The sequence below is a fragment of the Manis javanica genome, chromosome 11, assembly GCF_040802235.1.
Source record: "Manis javanica isolate MJ-LG chromosome 11, MJ_LKY, whole genome shotgun sequence".
Lineage (NCBI taxonomy): Eukaryota > Metazoa > Chordata > Mammalia > Pholidota > Manidae > Manis > Manis javanica.
In genome coordinates this window covers 78,883,177-78,908,222 of record NC_133166.1, presented here as the reverse complement: position 1 = coordinate 78,908,222, position 25,046 = coordinate 78,883,177, and the positions used below count along the sequence as shown (strand labels likewise).

Sequence of the window (25,046 nt, the reverse complement as noted above, 5' to 3'; positions counted from 1 at the left end):
AAAACGGAAGGAACAAAACAGCAGCAGACTCACAGACTCCAAGAAGGAACTAATGGTTACCAAAGCAGAGGGGTGAGGGAGGGTGGATGAGGAGGGAGGGAGAAAGGGATTGAGGGGTATTATGACTGGCACACATGGTGTGCAAAGGGGCACGGGGAAGACAGTGTAGCACAGAGAAGACAAGCAGTGACTTTGTGGCATCTTACTCTGTAGCACTTGCTCATGGACAGTAACTGCTATGGGTGTGGGTGGGACTTGATAATATGACTGAATGTAGTACCCACAATGTTTTTCATGTGAAACCCTAATTTTAAAGAAATTCAAAAAGTGAAAAGCTTAACCTGTAAGAAAGCTGGCTATATTAAGGAAACAAATTATACTACAAAACAAGGAATATTACCTTGCAAGAAAGGAAACAATCTATATGATAAAAGGGTCAATGTAACAGGAACACAAAAAATTTGAAAAAATATGTGCCCCATTAAGAGTTTCAGAATACATGAAATAAGCAGCAATCAAACTATAGGAGGACAAATAGACATACAATTACATTTGAAGACTTTAATATCTCTTTCTCAAAAGAATTAAAATTCAGCAAATTATGGAAGATCTTACTAACAGCACTGTTTTGACCTAAGTGACATTTATGAAACACTACAAGTAACAAATGTAGAATAAAAATTATTTTCAAGTGCACATGGAGTGTTCATAAAAGGCATATTTTGACCATAAACATATTTCAATAAACCTCAAAAGTACTGAAAGATTAGCTTATAATGTCTGGCCATAACAAAATTAAATTATAGGTCAGTAACAATAAGATAACTCACATGCTCAAAAATTATTAGAAGTAAATGCTGTGCTTAATAACTTACCAAAGAAGATACCTGAAAGGAAGTTACATAGTCTTTTATATGAATGACAATGAAAATGTAACATCAAAATCTATGGGATGCACCTAATTCTGCTCAGAATGAAATTTATGGCTTTAATACTTAGATTGGAATGGGAAAAAAATTCAAAGATCAAAGTTTCTTCCTTGCCAAACTAGAAAATGATGAGCAAATAAAGTCCAAAGAAAACAGAAGGAAGGAAATAAAGATTTTTACAAAGTTTTAACTTAAAAAAATTTTAGGTTAAAAAGACAAAAATATAGATAATTCACAAATCCTAAGTAATAATTAATAAAAGTAGAAAACCTCTAACATGATTCATCAAGGATAAGAGGGATAAAATATAAATTATAAATATCAGCAATGAAAGGAGCATCACCTCATATTCCATAGACATCAAAAGAGTAATGAAGGGATATTATGAACAACTTTATATGATACTTAAATAGAAAACTTGGATGAAATAGACAAATTCCAACAAAAGCAAAACTTACTGAAGCTAACACAAGATGAAATAGGAAATTTGAATAGCTCTGTACTTATCAAATTAAGTATGATTAATAAAGAAAATCCAAGTCTAGATGGTTTCACTGGTAATTCTATCACATATTTATGGGGGAAAAAATCCAAATACACACATAAATTTAAAATTTAAAAAAAAAAACAGCAAAGACTCCCCAATTCATTTTATAAATTCAGCATAACCCCACTGCCAAAACTAGACATAGGTATTATAAAATACATACGTGTGTATATATGTGTATATATATATTATATACATATATATATATATAGGTTATTATTTCACAGGAATATAGACATGAAAATATTAAGGAACCCAGTAAAGCAGTATCTCAAGAAGACAGTAAGTCATGACCAAACAGAATTTATCCTGGGGATTAGTTTAATATTTGAAAAATCAGTCATATAACACCAAAGGAATAATCCATGAAAGGAATAATTGTAAGCTGGACTTCATTAAAATAAAAACTTGTGCTCTGGGAAAGACTGTCAAAAGAATAAGAAGAGAGCTGGGAGAAAATATTTGCAAAAGTCATCCAAAACATACACAGAACTCTTAAACCCCAAGAGTACAAAAACAAACCACCCTATTTAAAAATGGACCAAAGATCTCAAATGTCATCTCACTAAAGAAGACGCTCAGATGGCAAATAAGCATATGAAAAGATGCTCCACAACATCTAAGAAACTGCAAGTTGGAAAAACCATGAGATACCACAACACAACCTTTAGAATGGCCAAAATTCAGAACACTGACAACTCTGATAGCTGCTTAGGATGTGGAACAGCACCAACTCTCCTTCACTGCTGGTGCAAATGCAAAATGGTATGACCACTTTGGAAGACAGCTTACAGCTTCTTACGAAAGCTAAACATACTTTTTACCATACAATTGAGCAATCAGGCTCCTTGGTATTTACCCAAGGAAATGAAAATTTATATCCACACTACAACCTGAACATGGATATTTATAGGAGCTTTATTCATAACTGCCCAAGCAAAAAGCAACAAAGCTTTCCTTCAATAGGTGAATGGATGAATAAAGAGTGGCATATTCAGACAATGGAATATTATTCAGCACCAGAAAGGAATGATGTCTCAAGCCATGAAAAGACATGGAGGAACCTTAAATGCATGTTACTATGTGGAAGAAGTCCTATATGATGTCAACTATACAACATTCTGGGAAAGGCAAAACTACAGAGACAGTAAATGACTGTGGTGGCTAGAGGTTGGGAGGAGCACATAAGATTTTTTTTGGGTATCATTAATACACAATCACATGAGCAACACTGGTTACTAGACTCCCCCCATTATCAAATCCCCACCACATACCTATTAGTCACTGTCCAACAGCAAGATGCTATAGAGTCATTACTTGTCTTCTTCGTGATGTACTGCCTTCCCCATACACTCCCCCTATATTATGTGTACTAATTGTAATGCCCTTATTCCCTTTATCTCTCCCTTCCCACCCACCCTCCCCAGTTCCTTTCCCTTTGGTAACTGTTAGTCCATTCTTGGGTTCTGTGAGTTGACTGCTATTGTGTTCCTTCAGTTTTTCCTTTACTCCACAGGTGAGTGAAATCATTTGGTTCTTCTCTTTGTCCACATGGCTTATTTCACTGAGCATAACACCCTCTAGCTCCATCCATCTTCTTGCAAATGGTAGGATTTGTTTTCTTCTTATGGCTGAATAATATTCCATTGTGTATATGTACCACTTCTTCTTTATCCATTCATCTACTGATGGACACTTAGGTTGCTTCCATTTCTTGGCTACTGAAAATACTGCTGTGATAAATATACGGGTGCACATGTCTTTTTGAAACTTGGCTGCAGCATTCTTAGGGTAAATTCTTAGGAGTGGAATTCCTAGGTCAAATGGTATTTCTATTTTGAGTTTTTTGAGGAACCTCCATACTGCTTTCCACAATGGTTGAACGAATTTACATTCCCACTGGCAGTGTAGGAGGGATCCCCTTTCCCCACATCCGTGGCAACATTTGTTGTTGTTTGTCTTTTGTATGTTGGCCATCCTAACTGGTGTGAGGTGATATCTCACTGTGGTTTTAATTTGCATTTCTCAGATGATTAGCAATATGGAGCATCTTTTCATATGCCTATTGGCTATCTGTATTTCTTCTTTGGACAAGGGTCTGTTTAGATCCTCTGCCCATTTCTTAGATTATTTGCTTTTTGTTTGTTGAGGTGTGTGAGCTCTTTATGTATTATGGCTGTCAACCCCTTATCGGATATGTCATTTAGTAATATATTCTCCCATACTGCAGAATGCCTTTTTGTTCTGCTGATGGTGTCCTTAGCTGTCCAGAAGCTTTTTAGCATGATGTAGTACCATTTGTTCATTTTTTATTTTGCTTCCCTTGCCCAAGGAGATGCGTTTAAGAGGAAGTTGCTCATGTTCATATTCAAGAGATTTTTGCATGTGTTTTCTTCTAAGAGTTTTATGGTTTCATGACTTACATTCAAGTCTTTAATCCATTTTGAGTTTACTTTTGTGTATGGGGTTAGACAATAATTCAGTTTCATTCCTTTGCATGTAGCTGTCCAGTTTTGCCAACACAAGTTGTTGAAGAGGCTGTCATTTCCCCATTGTATGTCCATGGCTCCTTTATCATATATTAATTGACCATATATGGTTGGGTTTATATCAGGGCTCTCTAGTCTGTTCCATTGGTCTATGGGTCTGTTCTTGTGCCAGTACCAAATTGTCTTGATTACTGTGGCTTTGTAGTAGATCTTGAAGTTGGGGAGTGTAATTCCCCCTGCTTTATTCTTCCTTTTCAGGATTGCTTTGGCTATTCGGGGTCTTTTGTGGTTCCATGTGAATTTTAGAACGATTTTCTCTAGTTCCTTGAATAATGCTGTTGGTATTATTTTGATAGGAATGGCATTGAACTTGTAGATTGCTTTAGGCAGGATGGCCATTTTGACAATATTAATTATTCGTATCCATGAGCATGGGATGTGTTTCCATTTATTGGTATCTTCTTTAATTTCTCTCATGAGTGTCTTGTAGTACTCAGAGTACAGGTCTTTCACTTCCTTAGTTAGGTTTTTTCCTAGGTATGTTATTCTTTTTGATGCAATTGTGAATGGAATTGTTTTTCTGATTTCTTCCTCTGCTAGTTCATCATTACTGTATAGGAATGCAACAAATTTCTGTGTATTCATTTTGTATCCTGCAACTTTGCTGAATTCAGATATTAGTTCTAGTAGTTTTGGAGTGGATTTTTTAGGGTTTGTTATGTACAATATCATGTCATCTGCAAACAGGGACAGTTTAACTTCTTCTTTACCAGTCTGGATGCTTTTTATTTCTTTGTGTTGTCTGATTGCCATGGCTAGGACCTCCAGTACTATGTTGAATAAAAGTGGGGAGAGTGGGCATCCTTGTCTTGTTCCCAAACTTAGAGGAAAAGCTTTCAGCTTCTCCCTGTTAAGCATAATGTTGGCTGTGGGTTTTTCATATATGGCCTTTATTATGTTGAGGTACTTGCTGTCTATACCCATTTTGTTGAGAGTTTTTATCACAAATGGATGTTGAATTTTGTCAAATGCTTTTTCAGTGTCCATGGAGATGATTATGTAGTTTTTGTCCTTCTTTTTGTTGATGTGGTGGATGATGTTGATGGATTTTCGAATGTTGTACCATCCTTGCATCCCTGGGATGAATCCCACTTGATCATTATGGATGATCTTTTTGATGTATTTTTGAATTCGGTTTGCTAATATTTTGTTGAGTATTTTTACATCTGTGTTCATCAGGGATATTGGTCTGTAATTTTCTTTTTTTGTGATGTCTTTGCCTGGTTTTGGTATTAGAGTGATGCTATCTCATAGAACGAGTTTGGGAGTATTCCCTCCTCTTCTACTTTTTAGAGAACTTTAAGGAGGATGGATATTAGGTGTTCACAAAATGTTCAATAAAATTCAGCAGTGAAACCATCTGGTTCAGGCATTTTGTTCTTAGGTAGGATTTTGATTATCAATTCAATTTGTTGCTGGTAACTGGTCTATTCAAATTTTCTGTTTTTTCCTGTGTCAGCCATGGAAGGTTGTATTTTTCTAGAAAGTTGTCTGTTTCTTCTAGGTTACCCAGTTTGTTAGCATATAATTTTTCATAGTATTCTCCCATAATTCTTTGTATTTCTGTGGTGTCCACAGTAACTTTTCCCTTCTCATTTCTGATTCTGTTTATGTGTGTAGCCTCTCTTTTTTCTTGATAAGTCTGGCTAGGGTTTTATCTATTTTATTTTCTCTAAGTACCAGCTCCTGTTCTCATTGATTCTTTCTATTGGTTTATTCTTCTCGATTTTATTTATTTCTGCTCTAATCTTTATTATGTCCATCCTTCTACTGACTTTGGGCCTCATTTGCTCTTCTTTTCTTAGTTCTTTTTAGTTGTGAGTTTAGATTGTTCACTTGAGATTGTTCTTCTTTCCTGTGGTAGGCCTGTATTGCAATATACTTCCCTCTTAGCACAGCTTTTGCTGCATCCCACATATTTTATGGTGTTGAATCACTGTTGTCATTTGTCTCCATATATAAGATCTTTAAGGCAGCAAAATTATTACATGTGATATTGTAATGGTGGAGGCATGTCATTATACATTTATCCAAACCCATACAATGTATAACACCAAGACTGAAACCTAAAGTCAACTACAGATGTTTAATGATATTGATCTGGCTCTGCAGATTCATCAGTTGTAACAAAGTCATCACTCTGGTGCAGTGTGTTTATTTGGGAGAGGCTGCACATGTGCAGGCACAGGGGGTCTATGGGAACTCTCTGTACTTTCAGCTCAGTTTTGCTATGAACCTAAAAAACTTTTCTAAAATAACGTCTCATCTTTACAAGTCAATCAAAGCAACTTATCATTATGAACAACAAAAAAGGAGCAAATCTATGATTACTTCAATAGATGTAGTGAAAGCATATGACAAAATATAGAATCCATTAATAATTAAGTTTTTTAAATTGTCAGCAAACTAGCAAAAAAGGACAATTTCTTCAATCAGACAAAGGGAATCTATAAAAACACCTATAGTTAACATTAGACTTAATAGTGAAACACTGACTCTTTTCTAAGTTCAGGAATAAGGTAAGAATGTATACCCTCATAACACCTATTCAACATTGTACTAGAGGTCCAAACTAGTGCAGTAAGTCAAGATAAAGAAATAGAAGTGCAAGTCTAGAAAGTGAAAAGGAGACTGTCCCTATTCTCAGACAATATGACTGTTTATAAAGAAATACTAAGAAAGTGGTGACCAAAACAATAAAAAAAACTATTTTAAAAAAAGTGAATTAATTTAGTAAATAAAGTTGGATACAACAATCAGTGGTATATCCACACATTAGTAGCATAGTATTTGAATATAAAAAAGTATTATCATTTATCATAGCATCAAAAACATAAAATACTTAGAAATTTAACAAAATGGGATCAAGACCTGTACAGTAAAATTACAAAACATTCTTCAGAAATATTAAAATAGCCCTTAAAAAACAAAGAGAAATACCTTGTTCATGAACTAGTAGACTTAACATTGTTAAGATTCAGTACTCCCAAACTGACCTACAAATTGAACACAAACTCAACTTCAATAACGGAAGGTTTTTATTGAAACTAATGCAGTGATTCTAAAATTTACATAATAAAAGTTGCAGAAGTCCTAGAATAGCTAAAACAATTTTGAAAAAAAAGGAGGAGGATTTACACCCAGACTTTACCACATATTTTCAGCTTTATAGTATAAAGCTACAAGAATCAAGATAGTGTATTCTTGTCATAAAAGACAAAGAGATCAGTGAAATAGAGTAGAAAGATCAGAACAGATGAATACTTGTATCATCAAATGATTTTTTTTGACAAAGGTGCTGATGTAATAGAGGGAAAAGCCTTTTCAACAAATGGTGCTGAACAATCAGATACCCACCTGGAAAAAATGAACTTTGATCCCTATTTCACATCAGCATGATTTTTTAAAAATGGACCACCAATCTAAACATTAAGAGCTAAAACTATGAAGCTTTTAGAAAAAAACATAGGTGAATATATCTGCGACCTGGATATAAACAAGGATTTCTTAGAAAGAACATTGAAAATAATAACCATGTGAAAAAAATTATAAAATTATACCATCAAAACTTTTAATTACTGCTTATCAAAAGATATTTTTAGAAAATTTTCAGGCAAGCCCAACAGCTTGTGAGAAAATATTGACAGAACGTATATCTGACAAAGAACATCTATAAATACAAAACATAAAGAACTCCTACAACTCAATAAAAAACACAAATACTCCCAATTTTTTAAATGAGCAAAATAATTGAACATATACTTCACAACATTAGAGTAAGAATGGTAAATAAGCACCCAAAACTTCTCATTAGGTTGATACATAACACAAATCTAAACAACAGTGTAATTCAAGACCATGAAATACTGTTACACACCCACTATAATGGCCAAAATTTTAAAAACTAACAACAAAAAAATATTGATGAGAACATGAAACTGGTAGGAATGTAGAATGGTACAACTTAATTGGAAAAAGTATGCCAGTTTCTTTTAAATTTAAACATGCACCTACTATTTAACATAGCATTTCCATGCCTAGGTATTTACCCAAGAAAAATAAACACATATTTCCATTAAAAGTTATACAAAAATATTCATATCAGCCTTATTTCCAACAATTAAAAAACTAGAAACACAAATGTTCAATAGAAAAATAGATAAGTTATGGCATATTAATAAAATAGTATAATACTCAGCAATAAAAAGTATTAATACATTTGATCACAAGGATGGATCTCACATTATCCTCAGCAAAACAGCTGTACAAAAGAGTGCATATGGTATGATTCCATTTATATGAAATGTACAATGGCCAAAACTAATCCAGTTAATATTTGGAGCAGTGGTTGCCACTTGATGGAAGTCAGGGGGAACTGGCAGGAAAGGGAACTTCCCAGGATGATGGAAATGTTCTGTATCTTGGTAAGGGTGAATCCACTTGTCAAAACTCATGGAATTGTATATATACAATTAATATATTTCAATATATATAATATTTACCTCAAAAGATATAAACAAACAATGACAAAAAAATGCACTCCTAGTCTAGATGGCTTCACTAGTGAATTCTTTCAGAACTTTAAAGAAGGAATACAAATCTTACACACTCTTTCATAAAATTTAGAAAGTGGAAATACTTGCAAATTGTTTTATGTGCTAAGCATATCATGCCAAAATATAAGGAAATTATAAGACAGATGAATTAAAGGCTAACATTTATCATGCACATAAACAAAAAAAATGCAGAAACACTAACAAATTGAACTCTATTATATATTAAAAGGATTTAGAAGGAACAATTGGATTTATACAGTAATGCAGTATTGGTCTAGTTAAAAGTTCATCAATGTAATTCCCACATTAACCAAATATAGAAGTCAAATCATATCAATATAGATATAAAAAAAAAGCTTTTGGTAGAAGTCTTATGCATGATAAAAGCTCTCAGGAGACCAGGATTAGAAAGAAAACTTCCTTAACTTAAAAAAAGATTAACAATTTAGAAAACAAAAAACAGTAGTAAACCTCATACTCCATAGTAAAATACTGAACACTTTCCCCTGCAATCACAAACCAGACAAAAATTCCAATCTTACCACTAAATTAAACATTTTATAGATGATCCTCTCTATTGTAATACAGAAAAAACAAATAGAAGGCATAAAGTTTAGAAAAAAAGACACAAAAGCTGTCATTATCTGGACATGATATGACTGGGTACATGAAAAATCCAAAATTTTGTACATAAACTAGAATTTTAAGTTATAGATATATCCAGGTCCTTAAACATATGATCAATATAAACATATCAGTTGCATTTGTATCCTAGTAACAAGAGTTAGAGAATGCAATTCTAAAAACATCATTTACAAGCCCATCAACAAACACCAAAGACTCAAAAATAAATTTAATGAAACAAGACTTCAACATAGAAAACTACTAAAAAAATTAGTAAGAGGAAACATATAGGATCACCTAATTTAGAAAAGATCCTTTGACATTAAGTATAGAAAAGGTAGTCTTTTAAAATAAATGATGGGAGAGATTGATTCAAAGACTAAAATGAATGTTGGCCTATACCTCAGAAAACACAAAGTAGTCAATACCAGATGGATCACAGACCTGAAGGTGAAACATTTTTTAAAACAGATTATATAACACAGAAAACACTTTCATACATTGGGATTAGAAAAAATTTATTTAAAGGAACAGAAAAGCACTTATCATAAAGAAAATTTAACCAATTGGACTTCACTAAAACTAAGAACTTCCCTTACATTAAAAATCCAGAGGGAGAGGGAAAAGCCAAGCCACAGAGACGGAAAGATATTTTAATACATACACACACCCCATTCCCAACACAGGACTTGCATCCAAAATAAACCAGTAAATCAAACTACTCACCTGCTTCGAATTCCCAAACCCCAAAACATGCACTCCATGAAAAAGGACATCAAAGTTATGTGAAGTGATATGAAAATGGCTCAAGTTTAAGAGTTATCAGGAAATATAAACTCAAATCACAATACCACTACCGATGTACTAAAAAATTACTAAAGTTAACAATATGACCCAAGTAGTAGTGAGGCTATGAAGCAACTGGAACCTTGATACACTGTTGGTGGGAGAATAAACTGGTAACAACTTGGGAAATTATTCAGCACTATTTACTAAAGCTGAATTACATTAAACTGTGGCCCAGCAGTCGCACTCCTAGTTTAAATCAAACACAAATGAGTGCTTATTTCCCAGAAGACCTGTGTAAGAATACTGATAATTAACAATGGACAGAAACAGTTAACACCTTGAATACCCACCAACACTAGTATCAACAAATAAAAAATACTGTGAAACAATAAAAAACAAAGATTAATCACACAAGCCTAGTGTTGAGTAAAAGAAGCCAGAAACAAGAGTCTAGATTATACAATTCCAATAATATAAAATTCAAAAGCAGACAATATAAATCAGTAGCGATGGAAATCAGAACTTCAATGCAGAGTTAATGCAAAAGTGGCTATTCACAGAGGGGCACTGAGAGCCTACCCTCACCTGCAAAATGGTTACACAAATTTATGAAAAAGTAAAAATCCACTGGGCTATGCATTTTTTAAATATATTTTAAGATCTCAAAATAAATATATTTTCAGACAAATAAAAGCAGATTATATATCATCAGTAGACCTGATAAAATACTACAGGGAACTTCTCAGTCAAAAAGAAAGTAATAGGGGGGAAGAGACAAGATGGCGGCGTGAGTAGTTCAGCGGAAATCTCCTCCCAAAAATATATATAGTTTTGAAAATACAACTATTCCTAACAGAGAAGTCAGTGGATATGGTACAAAAGCCAGACTACATCTACATCTGGGAGAACTCAGCATCACACAAAGCGGGTAAGATACAAGCCGCGGCCAGGCATACCCAAGCACCACCCCCATATCAGCTCCCCAGCGGGAAGAAAGGAGTGGGAGCGGGGAGGGAGTGACAGTCCAGGATGGCTACATAACCAGCTCTAGTAATCCACACCAGGCGTGCAGACACGCGGTGCACGGTGTGCTGGATATTAGAGAAAGGGAAAAGCAAAACCTGCAAGCAGGTCCCCACAACCGGCTAACCTGGGACAAAAGAAAAGCGAGTGCTTTTTGAAAGTCTTAAAGGGACAAGGACTCACAGCTGGACGAAATCGTCCCAGCACACTCAGCCCAGCAGCTGGAAATCGTGGGGAACTCTAACCCCATGGGCAGCTTGGAAGCCCCTCACGGTGATAAGCAGCCTGCCAGTAATTTCACCTGGCTGGTGTGGACTCCGACACACTGGGCCAGTAGCACGAGAGTGGCAGCATGCGCCAGTGGTATTGGCACCACAGGGGCCCAGGAGAGGCCAGCGTAAGCCCACGGTGACGACATCCAAGAGGCCGGAGAGCAGCCTGTGTGAGACAGCGGTGGCAGCGGTGGCTGAGTGGCCCGGGAGCAGCCGCGCCCACAGCAGCTGCCCAGAATCTCCTCCTGGTGCACAGCCGCCGAGGCCAGACCCAAAGGCCGCCACCAGCACACAGCTGCCCCACGAGGGCGCCACTCTCACAGGAGAGCACACCTGGCACGCCTACCACTCCCCGCATGGTTCTGCGCTACCCTGATGGAGACCCACCCACAGCAGCTAAGGGGTTTAACACAGAGGCTGCTCCAGGAGTGCAGGTAACTGACACAGGCAGCGGACAAGGGTAAGGCAACCAGCAAGCAATAAAGGATTTTGTTCTCCCAGCTGACACAAGCGCTATCTGCCTACAGCTACCTCTGTCACCATGAAAAGGCAGAAGGATTTGGTCCGGTCCAGAATTACAAAGACAACCTAGAGAGAGGGCCTGCAGAGATAGACTTAACCCATCTCCCCAAAAAAGAATTCAAAATAAAGGACGTAACCATGCTGATGGATCTTCAGAGAAATATGCAAGAGTTTAAGGATAAAGATGGTGGGAGAGAATACAGAAATAAAACAATCTCTGGAAGGATTTAAGAGCACACTGGATGAGGTGCAAGAGGGCGTTAATGGAATAGAAATCAGAGAACAGGAACACAGAGAAGCTGAGGCAGAGAGAGAGATAAAAGGATCTCCAGGAATAAAAGAATATAAAGAGAACTGTGTGACCAATACAAACAGAAAAATATTTGCATTATAGGGGTACGAGAAGAAGAAGAGAGAGAGAAAGGGACAGAAAGTGTCTCTGAAGAAATAATTGCTGAAAACTTCCCCAAACTGGGGGAGGAAATACTCTCTCAGACCATGGAGGCCCACAAAACACCCAACACAAGGGACCCAAGGAAACAACAACAAGACATATAATAATTAAAATGGCAAAGATCAAAGACCAGGACAGAGTATTAAAGGCAGCCAGAGAGAGAAAAAAGGTCACCTACAAAGGAAAACCCATCAGGCTATCATCAGACTTCTCAACAGAAATCTTACAGGCCAGAAGAGAATGGCATAATATATTTAATGCAATGAAACAGAACAGCCTTGAACCAAGAATACTTTATCCAGCACGATTATCATTTAACTACGAAGGAGGGATTAAACAATTTCCAGACAAGCAAAAGTTGAGGGAATTGGCCTCCCACAGACCCTCTACAGGGTATTTTAGAGGGACTGCTCTAGATGGAAGCACTCCTAAGGCTAAATAGATGTTACCACAGAAAATAAAATCACAGCAAAGAAAGCAGACCAACCAAATACTAAATAAAGGCAAAAAACAAAATCAACTACTCACAAAAGCAGTCAAAAGAAACACAAAAGCACACAGAATAAAACACCTAACATATAAGGAATGGAGGAGGAAGAATAAGAAGAAAGAGAAATAAAGAATCATCAGACTGTGCTTATAATAGCTTAATAAGTGAGTTAAGTTAGACAGTTAGACAGTAAAGAAGCTAACCTTGAAAGTTTGGTAACCACAAATCTAAAGCCAGCAATGGCAATAAGTGCACATTTTTCAATAATCACCCTAAATGTAAACAGACTGAATGCACCAATCAAAAGATACAGAGTAACAGAATGGATAAAAAGCAAGACCCATCTACATGCTGCTTACAAGAGAATCAACTCAACCCAAAGACATTCACAGACTAAAACTCAAGGGATGGAAAAAGATATTTCATGCAAACAACAGGGATAAAAAAGCAGGTGTAGCAGTACTAGTATCAGACAAAATAAGACTTCAAAACAAAGAAAGTAACAAGAGATAAAGAAGGACATTACATAATGACACAGGGGTCAGCCCAACAAGAGGATATAACCATTATAAATATATATGTACCCAATACAGGACCACCAACATATGTGAAACAAATACTAACAGAATTAAATGAGGAAATAGAATGCAATGCATTCAATCTAGGAGACTTCAACACACCACTCACTCCAAAGGATAGATCAACCAGACAGAAAATAAGTAAGGACACAGAGGCACTGAACAACACACTAAAACAGATGGACTTAACAGACATCTACAGAACTCTACATCCAAAAGCAGCAGGACACACATTCTTCTCAAGTGCACATGGAACATTCTCTGGGATAGACCACATACTAGGCCACAAAAAGAGCCTCAGTAAATTCAAAAAGACTGAAATTCTACCAACCAACTTCTCAGACCACAAAGGCATAAAACTAGAAATAAATTGTACAAAGAAAACAAAAAGGCTCACAAACACATGGAGGCTTAACAACATGCTTCTAAATAATCAATGGATCAATGACAAAATTTACACAGAGATCAAGCAATATATGGAGACAAATGTCACTGACAGCATAAAGCCCCAAGGTCTGTGGGACACAGCAAAGGCATTTCTAAGAGGAAAGTAAGTATACAGCAATCCAGGCCTATTTAAAGAACATTCCCAAATGAATAGTCTACAGTCACAATTATTGAAACTGGAAAAAGAAGAACAAATGAGGCACAAAGTCACCAGAAGGAGGGACATAATAAAGATCAGAGAAGAAATAAATAAAATTGAGAAAAATAAAATAATAGAAAAGATCTATGAAACCAAGAGCTGGTTCTTTGAAAAAATTAACAAAACAGATAAGCCCTTAGCCAGACTTGTGAAGAGAAAAAGAGAATCTACACACATAAACAGAATCAGAAACAAGAAAGGAAAAATCATGACAGACCCCACAGAAATACAAAAAATTATTAGAGAATACTATGAAAATCTATATGCTAACAAGCTGGAAAACCTAAAAGAAATGGACTTCTCACAAAAATACAACTTTACAAGACTGACCAAGGAAGAAACAGAAAATCTAAACAGACCAATTACCAGCAACGAAATTGAATCTGTAATCAAAAAACTACCCAAGAACAAAACCACCCAGGCAAGATGGATGCACCATATAATTTCAGACATTTAGACAAGACATAAAACCCATTCTCCTTAAAGTTTTCCAAAAATTAGAAGAGGAGGGAATACTTTCAAACTCATTCTATGAAGCCAGCATCACTCTAATACCAAAACCAGGCAAAGACCACACAAAAAAAGAAAATTACAGACCAATATCCCTGATGAACACAGATGTAAAAATACTCAAAAAAATATTAGCAAAGTGAATTCAAAAATATATCAAGAGGATCATACACCATGATCAAGTGGGATTCATCTCAGGGATGTAAGGATGGTACAACATTCGAAAAATCCATAAACATCATCCACCACATCAACAAAAAGGACAGAAACCACATGATCATTTCCATAGATGCTGAAAAAGCATTTGACAAAATTCAACATATATTCATGATAAAAAATTTCAATGAAATGGGTATACAGGGCAAGTACCTCAACATAATCAAGGCCATATATGACAAACCCACAGCTAACATCATACTTAACAGCGAGAAGCTGAAAGCTTTTCCTCTGCGATCAGGAACAAGACAGGGATGCCCACTCTGACAAATGTTATTCAATATAGTACTGGAGGTCCTAGCCACAGCAATCAGACAAAACAAAGAAATACATGGCATCCAGATTGGTAAAGAAATCAAACTGTCACTATTTGCAGATGACATGATATTGTACATAAAAAACCCTAAAGAATCCACTCCAAAACTACTAGAACTAATATCTGAATTCAGCAAAGTTGCAGGACACAAAATTAATACACAGAAATCTGTTGCTTTCCTATATACTACCAAGGAATTTACAGAAAGAGAAATCAGGAAAACAATTTCATTCACAATTGTATCAAAAAGAATAAAATACCTAGGAATAAACCTAACCAAGGAAGTGAAAGACCTATACCCTGAAAACTACAAGACACTCTTAAGAGAAATTAAAGAGGACATTAACAAATGGAAACTCATCCCATGCTCTTGGCTAGGAAGAATTAATATTGTCAAAATGGCCATCCTGCCTAGAGCAATCTACAGATTCAATGCAATGCCTATAAAAAAACAAACAACATTCTTCAACAAACTGGAACAAATACTTTTAAAATTCATATGGAACTACAAAAGACCCCAAATAGCCAAAGCAATCCTGAGAAGGAAGAATAAAGCAGGGGGCCATCTCACTTCCCAACTTCAAGCTGTACTACAAAGCCACAGTAATCAAGACAATTTGGTATTGGCACAAGAACAGAGCCACAGACCAGTGGAACAGAATAGAGAGTCCAAATATTAACCCAAACATATACGGTCAATTAATATATGATAAAGGAACCATGGCCATACAATGGGAAAATGACAGTCTCTTCAACAGATGGTGCTGGCAAAACTGGACAGCTACATGTAAGAGAATGAAACTGGACCATTGTCCAACCCCATACACAAAAGTAAATTCAAAATGGATCAAAGACCTGAATGTAAATCATGAAACCATAAAACTCTCAGAAAAAAACATAGGCAAAAATCTCTTTGTCATAAACATGAGTGACATCTTCATGAACATATCTCCCTGGGCAAGGGAAACAAAAGCACAAATGAACAAGTGGGACTATATCAAACTAAAAAGCTTCTGTACAGCAAAGGCCACCATCAATAGAACAAAAAGGCATCCTACAGTATGGGAGAATATATTCATAAATGACAGATCCGATAAAGGGCTGACATCCAAAATACATTAAGAGCTCATGCACCTCAACAAACAAAAAGCAAAAAATCCAATTAAAAAATGGGCAGAAATTCTTCCAAGTGGTAAAGATACCTCAAGACAAATGCTGGGCATAGAAGCCACAGGGCATAAATCTGCAAAGAAGTAAAAAGCTAACCTTTTCAAACAATATGGCTTCTCTCTCACTTACCAACTTTACATCTCCCTGTATGACCCCGGAAGATGACTGGTTAGCCAGAGATGGGTAAGATTCCTCAAGGGAGGAACAACCTAAGACAGGCACAGTCGCAGGGGGGCCATCAGGTGAGAAATTGGGGATCAACAGAGGTGAGGCTTAGAACCTCAACCCCCCTGTTTTGAGAGAAATCTTCTGCATCCATGGATATTTTGTTGCCCTTGTCTAGCTTGGATTAATACTTAGTCTATAGGCACACACCTGATCATCTACATTTGCCCTCTTACAGCACTAAACTATGTTTTCTACCTTTATCTTGCATCTACCTACCACTTCAGCATTTTATTTAAAAAAAATAATAATAATAATAAGGGAGAAATGTGGGATTCACATATAAATCAAGTATAAAAATCAAACAAATAATCATAATTGACCTGATTGTTTATAGTTCATGATGCATGATCAAAACTGAAAGTTTCTGTGATGACTGCCCTTGCACTGTTCACCATGTAAGAACTTGTTCACCATGTAAAAACTTGTTCATTATGCTTCAGAAGATTGGAGACTGTTGAGAATTAGGCTTGGGGTTGATTAATGATTGTACATTGAGTCCCCTATACAGAATTTTATTGTTGTTAACAACAATAATATCAATAAATATGAGAGATGCCCTCTCAAAAAAAATAATAACAATAATAATAATAATTTAGTTAGTGATGATAAATGATGAGCATGTAGGAAATTTTGTGACTATATCATACTTTTGTCAAGATATTATACTTGAACTTCTGAATATTTATGTTTCATGGTATTGAGATTATTCTTTATTATTCAACCAAATAAAAACCCTTCAATAGGCAAAAAAAAAAAAAAAAAAATGGGCAGAGGAGCTGAACAGACAGTTCTCCAAAGAAATTCAGATGGCCAACAGACACATAAACAGATGCTCTACATCGCTAGACATCAGAAAAATGCAAATTAAAACCACAATGAGATATCACCTCACACCAGTAAGGACAGCCACCATCAAAAAGAAAAACAACAACAAATGTTGGTGAGGTGGTGGAGAAACGGGAACCTCCTACACTGTTGGGGGGAATGTAAACTAGTTCAACCATTGTGGAAAGCAGTATAGAGGTTCCTCAAAAAGCTCAAAATAGAAATATCATTTGACCCAGGAATTCCACTCCTAAGAATTTACTCTAAGAATGCAGCATCCCAGTTTCAAAAAGACATATGCACCCCTATGTTTATCGCAACACTATTTACAATAGCCAAGAAATGGAAGCAACCTAAGTGTCCATCAGAAGATGAATGGATAAAGAAGATGTGGTACATATACACAATGGAATATTATTCAGCCATAAGAAGAAAACAAATCCTACCATTTGCAACAACATGGATGGAGCTAGAGGGCATTATGCTAAGTGAAATAAGCCAGGCGAAGAAAGACAAATACCAAATGATTTCACTCATATGTGGAATATAAGAACAAAGAAAAAACTGAAGGAACAAAACAACAGCAGAAACACAGAACCCAAGAATGGACTAACAGTTACCTAAGGGAAAGGGACTGGGGAGGATGGGTGGGAATGGAGGGAGAAGCAGTGTGGGGGAGAAGAAAGGGGGCCTTATGATTAGCATGTACAATGTGCGGGGAGGCACGGGGAAGGGCTGTGCAACAAAGAGAAGAAAAATAGTGATTCTACAGCATCTTACTACGTTGATGGACAGTGACTACAATGGGGTTTGTCGGGGAGACTTGGTGATGGGGGAGTCCAGTAAACATAATGTTCCTCATGTAATTGTAGATTAATTACTCCAAAAGAAAAAAAAAAGAAAAAAAAGTGGTATCAAAGGGAATTATATGAGTGTAAAAAAGGCTGTGAAATGTGAAAATGTAAATATATGGGTAAATCTAAATTAATAGGGACAGTACAATCAAGTATGTGTAAAACTAAAAACACAACAGCAATGAGCAAAAAAATGTAGAAGTTAGGTAAATGGCAATCAGCAAAATACAAATTTACCAAGGATACATGTGGCAATTTCATGGGGAACCAATACAAGAAGGTAAAACTAAGAAATTAATAGAAGAAAGAATAATTTTAAATAATCCATTAATCCAGGAAATGAGAGAAACACAATACAGGATGGGCAAAACAAATACAAAATAAATAGTATTAAGTAGTGTAATTACATTAAATGCCAATTGACTATATTCCCATTAATACAACACATTAACAGACAACAGGAGAAAAGCCATGTGTCTTGATGCTGATAAAGCATTTTATTAAAATCCAACACAATTCATGATTGTAAAAGTAATATTATCACGGTTGTTCGGTATGAGGTCAATAAACAAAATTCAATTCTAAGTTCTAGCAGAAAAATAATTAGAAAATAAACTTTAACAAAAAATTCTAATTGAAATAAGAAAGACTATCATATATCCAGGAATAAATCTGCTAGAAGATGCATAAGCTGTCTGTATTGAATGAAAACTACAAAACATTAGTGAGATAAATCCATAAAGCCCTAAATAAATGGTGGAATGTAATGTTCACGGATTGGCTGACTTCATATTGTTAATGTCAATTATCTACAGATCTCTAGTTTCAGTGCAATCCTTATAAAAATTTCAGCATATATGTGAGTGTGGATTTTTAAGAGTAACAGATTCTAAAATTATATGAAAATATAAGGGACCAAGAACAGAGGAGAGGGAAGAAATTGGAGTAAATGGAGTATACAGACTACCATATATCAAGACTTCTTAAACCAGAGTAATTTAAGACAGTTTGGTACTAACACAAGGAGAAACCAAAGGAACAAGAGAGCCCAGAAGTATACTCAAACTTATGTTGACATATGAAAAAAAGAAATATCTTGGAAAAAAATTCCAGGTAGAAGTATCTCATTCAAAATTGTGAGGTATTTTCTGATCAGTTATATCAGTATCATATAACAGCAAGTAAATATTTCAGTTAAATTATCTCACAGGCTGTATAAAACAGCTCCCAAAGAAATTAGTAAACCTACTATAAAATCTTTACCTCTTACCTCTCCAAAAGCTCCTCGACCAATCACCTTTAATATTTCAAAGTCTTCTCTATGTAATCGCATTTGTTTCACTTTAGAAGTAAATGGTTTAGCTGAAACAAAAGAGCAACATCAATTACTTTCTCAATGAAATGTGATACAGATTAGATATAAATCATGGCATTTCTTAAATAATAAAAATGTAAATTATAGATTAAGAATTAAGAGTAAGCATTTGATAATCTCATCAAACTATATTGATAAGAAATAGATTTAATTTCCATAAGAAAACTTTATTTCCTTTATTTCATAGAATTCTAAGGAAATAGACTGTAAGGAAAAGAAACATTTTTGGTGAGGAATATGAACACCAAATAACATATGAAATAATGCAAAGTAGTAGACATGTACAAACGAGACCAGTTCATTCTCATATTAAACATTCTGGATATTCTACCTCTCAATGCAAGATAAATATTTTAACACAAAGATCTCAGAAATTAAAGTAAATTTCATGGTACCAGACAAAGCATCAGCAATTTCCCTAAAATAATTTAGTATTTCTTTCACACTCATTCATTTATCCTTTAAACATACCTTAGCAAGAGTCTACGCTACACAAAGCATGATGACAATCACTGAAGAATAAAATAAGTATTATTACAATATGGTACATCTTGCATCAAAAAGTTCTCAGTCTTCAGTAAAGATGGACAGCATGCACACATGCACAATGAAATGTGATAAAGTTCCTAATAGAAATAAATATGAAGTGCTTCAGCATAGGGAAATGGAACACTAATTCTCTTACATGAACACTAATCCTTCACAGAGGAAGTAACATACATAGAAACTGGACTTTGAAGACTAAGTAGAATTTTGCTACTTTGCAGGATTTACACTGTAGACACTTGAGGGAGAGGGAGCAACATAAGCAAATGAAGAGAGTTAAGAAAATGAACTTGGGTGATAATGGTAAATAATCCATTGCTGTTGAACTGTGAGAAGAAATGCAAAATGATGAGAGCTGGAAAATGGAAATGGCCTTAAATACTATTGCAAGAAATTCAAACATTATCCTATTAGTTACAGGGGATGTGCTGATATTTTTACAGAATTATAAAATCAGTTATATGTTCTGCTGCCTCTAAGAGAAATTTAGACCTGTTCCTTTTCTGCCCCTCATGTCCCTGTTTATTCTCAAACAAAAATGATTACAAAGTCATTCCAGATGGGTACAGCTCTCTTCCCCTTACTTGTATGGAGCCAGAATCTGACAAGATCAGAAATACGTATTTGAGCATTAGAACAAAACACACAAAGCAGGCCTTACAACTTGCTTTGGTCTGAGGGCACTTAGAAATAACTAGTTTAGAAAATAGGGGTATTCCACATTGCATAGCCCAGTTCACTGGATATTTCTGGATTGGTGTTTTAGACTGTAAGGAAAAGAAACAGCGATTGCATCTGTATTTGAAATTCAAACAACACAGAAGATCAAAGAAACATACCAATTTGAATGAAGAATGAAGGAGAGCAAGAAGACGTAAAACCCTGGCAGGTGCGAAAGTGAACACTTTGATAAAATGACCACATCTTAGTTTTGAACAAACTAAACTGGACAAATTGTGATGTGACACAGTGGTCACTGTGTATTGTGTATCAGTAAGGGTCCCAAGAGGAAACAAAGAATTCTAATTTGAGAAAAGTTTATTTACAAATAGGCTATTTACAAATGTGTAGGGGGTTATAAGGGAACCAAAAGGAACTTGGCAGTAATGTAAGACTAATGCCTCCCTCTTTCCCATCTTCTACACCAGCATATCAGAAATCATTGGTTAAGAAGAGTTGGTTTAGAACGTAGAAATTAAAAATAAATGTGAGACGAGAGGTAGCCAAGATGGCGGCGTGAGGAGAGCAGCAGCAATCTCCTCCCAAAACCACACATACCTATGAAAATATAACAAAGACAGCTCTTCCTAAAATAGAGACCAGAGGACACAGGACAATATCCAGACCACATCCACACCTGCAAGAACCCAGCACCTCATGAAAGGGGTAAGATACAAGGCCCGGCCCGGCAGGACCCAAAAGCCCCTCCCTGCAGCTCCCAGCAGGAGAGGATTCAGGAGGGAGAAGGACCCCAGGACTGCTGAACACCCAGCCCCAGCCATTCAGACCAGACTGCAGACACAGTGCATGCGAGGGATCCAGGATACTAGGGAAACAGGGCGGCAGGACCGGTGAGCGGGTGCCTGAGGCCGAAGCCGGAGAACAAAGAAACGAGAGCGGGCATTTTTTTTTCCTCCTTTTTTTTTTTGGTGAGTGCTTTTTGGAAGTCTTAAAGGGACACGGACCCCAATACTAGGGAAACAGGGCAGCAAGACCGGTGAGCGGATGCCTGAGACTGGCGCCAGAGGACAAAGAAAATCGTGGTTTTTTCGTTTTTTTCTTTTTTTAATTATTTAATCTTTTTTTTTGCTGTTGCTATTTTGGTTTGGAGAGTGCTTTTTGGGCAGGACACTTAGTCCCGATGCAGGGAATCTGGGGATCTCTGGGCACTCTAACCCCCCGGGCAGCAGGGAGCACGGAGGCCCCTTACGGAGATAAATAGCCTCCTGGCCACTCCACCTCCAACGGGGCTCCACCATTTAGGAGCATCAGCCAGAGCCAGGTCACACCCACAGCAACAGCAGAGATAAACTCCATAGCAGCCAGGCAGGAAGCAGAAGCCCTGTCTGCGCACAGCTGCCCAGCACAAGCCACTAGAGGTCACTATTCTCCCAGGACAGGAAGGCCACAAGCCAACAAGAAGGGAAGCTCTTCCAGGCGTGACTCGTGCCAACTCTGCAAACTGTCTCTATCACCATGAAAACACAAAACTACAGGCAGACAAAGATCACAGAGACAGACCTAACCAGTCTTCCTGAAAAAGAATACAAAATAAAAATCATGAACATGCTGACAGAGATGCAAACAAAAAAGCAAGAGCAATGGGATGAAGTCCTGAGGGATATCACAGATGTCAGGAAGGAGATCACAGAAGTGAAACAAACCCTGGAAGGATTTATAGGCAGAATGGATAAGATGCAAGAAGCCATTGAAGAAATAGAAACCAGAGAACAGGAACGTATAGAAGCTGACATAGAGAGAGATAAAAGGATCTCCAGGAGCGAAACAATACTAAGAGAACTATGAGACCAATCCAAAAGGAATAATATCCGTATTATAGGGGTACCAGAAGAAGAAGAGAGAGGAAAAGGGACGGAAAGTATCTTGGAAGAAATAATTGCTGAAAACATCCCCAAACTGGGGGAGGAAATAATCGATCAGACCACGGAAATACACAAAACCCCCAACAGAAAGGAAACAAGGAGGACAACACCAAGACACATAATAATTAAGATGGCAAAGATCAAGGACAAGGAAAGAGTTTTAAAGGCACCTAGAGAGAAAAAGGTAACCTATAAAGGAAAACCCATCAGGCTAAAATCAGACTTCTCGACAGAAACCCTACAGGCCAGAAGAGAATGGCATGATATATTTAATACAATGAAACAGAAGGGCCTTGAACCAAGGATACTGTATCCAGCACGACTATCATTTAAATATGATGGCGGGATTAAACAATTCCCAGACAAGCAAAAGCTGAGGGAATTTGCTTCCCACAAACCACCTCTACAGGGCATCCTACAGGGACTGCTCTAGATGGGAGCACTCCTAAAAAGAGCACAGAACAAAACACACAACATATGAAGAATGGAGGAGGATGAATAAGAAGGGAGAGAAGAAAAGAATCTCCAGACAGTGTATATAACAGCTCAATAAGTGAGCTAAGTTAGGCAGTAAGACACTAAAGAAGCTAACCTTGAACCTCTGGTAACCATGAATTTAAAGCCTGCAATGGCAATAAGTACATATCTCTCAATAGTCACCCTAAATGTAAATGGACTTAATGCACCAATCAAAAGACAGAGTAATAGAATGGATAAAACAGCAAGACCCATCTATATGCTGCTTACAAGAAACTCACCTCAAACCCAAAGACATGCACAGACTAAAAGTCAAGGGATGGAAAAACATATTTCAGGCAAACAACAGAGAAGAAAGCAGGGGTTACAGTACTAATATCAGACAAAATAGACTTCAAAACAAAGAAAGTAACAAGAGATAAAGAAGGACACTACATAATGATAAAGGGCTCAGTCCAACAAGAGGATATAACCATTCTAAATATATATGCACCCAACACAGGAGCACCAGCATATGTGAAACAAATACTAACAGAACTAAAGAGGGAAATAGACTGCAAAGCACTCATTTTAGGAGACTTCAACACACCACTCACCCCACAGGATAGATACACCAGGCAGAAAATAAGTAAGGACACAGAGGCACTGAACAAAACACTAGAACAGATGGACCTAATAGACATCTATAGAACTCTACATCCAAAAGCAACAGGATATACATTCTTCTCAAGTGTACATGGAACATTCTCCAGAATAGACCACATACTAGCTCACAAAAAGAGCCTCAGTAAATTCCAAAACATTGAAATTTGACCAACCAAATTTTCAGACAACAAAGGTATAAAACTAGAAATAAATTCTACAAAGAAAACAAAAAGGCTCACAAACACATGGAGGCTTAACAACATGCTCCTAAATAATCAATGGATCAACAAACAAATTAAAATAGTGATCAAGGAATATATAGAAACAAATGACAACAACAACACAAAGCCTCAACTTCTGTGGGACGCAGCGAAAGCAGTCTTAAGAGGAAAGTATATAGCGATCCAGGTACACTTGAAGAAGGAAGAACAATGCCAAATGAATAGTCTAACATCACAATTATCGAAACTGGAAAAAGAAGAACGAATGAGGCCTAAAGTCAGCAGAAGGAGGGACATAATAAAGATCAGAGAAGAAATAAACAAAATTGAGAAGAATAAAACAATAGCAAAACTCAACGAAACCAAGAGCTGGTTCTTTGAGAAAATAAACAAAATAGATAAACCTCTAGCCAAACTTATTAAGAGAAAAAGAGAATCAACACAAATCAACATAATCAGAAATGAGAATGGAAAAATCATGACGGACTCCACAGAAATACAAAGAATTATTAAAGACTACTATGAAAACCTATATGACAACAAGCTGGAAAACCTAGAAGAAATGGACAACTTCCTAGAAAAATACAACCTTCCAAGACTGAACAAGGAAGAGACACAGAAGTTAAACAAACCAATTATGAGCAAAGAAATTGAAATGGTAATCAAAAAACTACCCAAGAAAAAAACCCCAGGGCCGGACGGACTTACCTCGAAATTTTATCAGACACACAGAGAAGACATAATACCCATTCTCCTTAAAGTGTTCCAAAAAATAGAAGAAGAGGGAATACTCCCAAACTCATTCTATGAAGCCAACATCAACCTAATACCAAAACCAGGCAAAGACCCCACCAAAAAAGAAAATTACAGACCAATATCCCTGATGAATGTACATGCAAAAATACTCAGTAAAATATTAGCAAACACAATTCAACAGCATATCACAAGAATCATACACCATGACCAAGTGGGATTCATCCCACAGATGCAAGGATGGTACAACATTCGAAAATCCATCAACATCATACACCACATCAACAAAAGGAAAGACAAAAACAACATGATCATCTCCATAGATGCT

At 36.4% G+C, this 25,046-nt stretch overlaps 1 protein-coding gene across 14 annotated transcripts in view; it reads right to left on the bottom strand.

Annotated features, from left to right (window-relative positions):
- CDC42BPA (CDC42 binding protein kinase alpha) overlaps positions 1-25,046 on the bottom strand; it is a 288,893-nt gene that overhangs the window by 210,494 nt on the left and 53,353 nt on the right. For all 14 annotated transcript variants that reach the window (XM_073216736.1, XM_073216729.1, XM_037013633.2 and 11 more), the window contains exon 2: positions 19,369-19,460. In XM_073216736.1, coding sequence (XP_073072837.1) covers positions 19,369-19,460 — 92 coding nt within the window. The remainder of the gene's footprint in view (positions 1-19,368; positions 19,461-25,046) is intronic.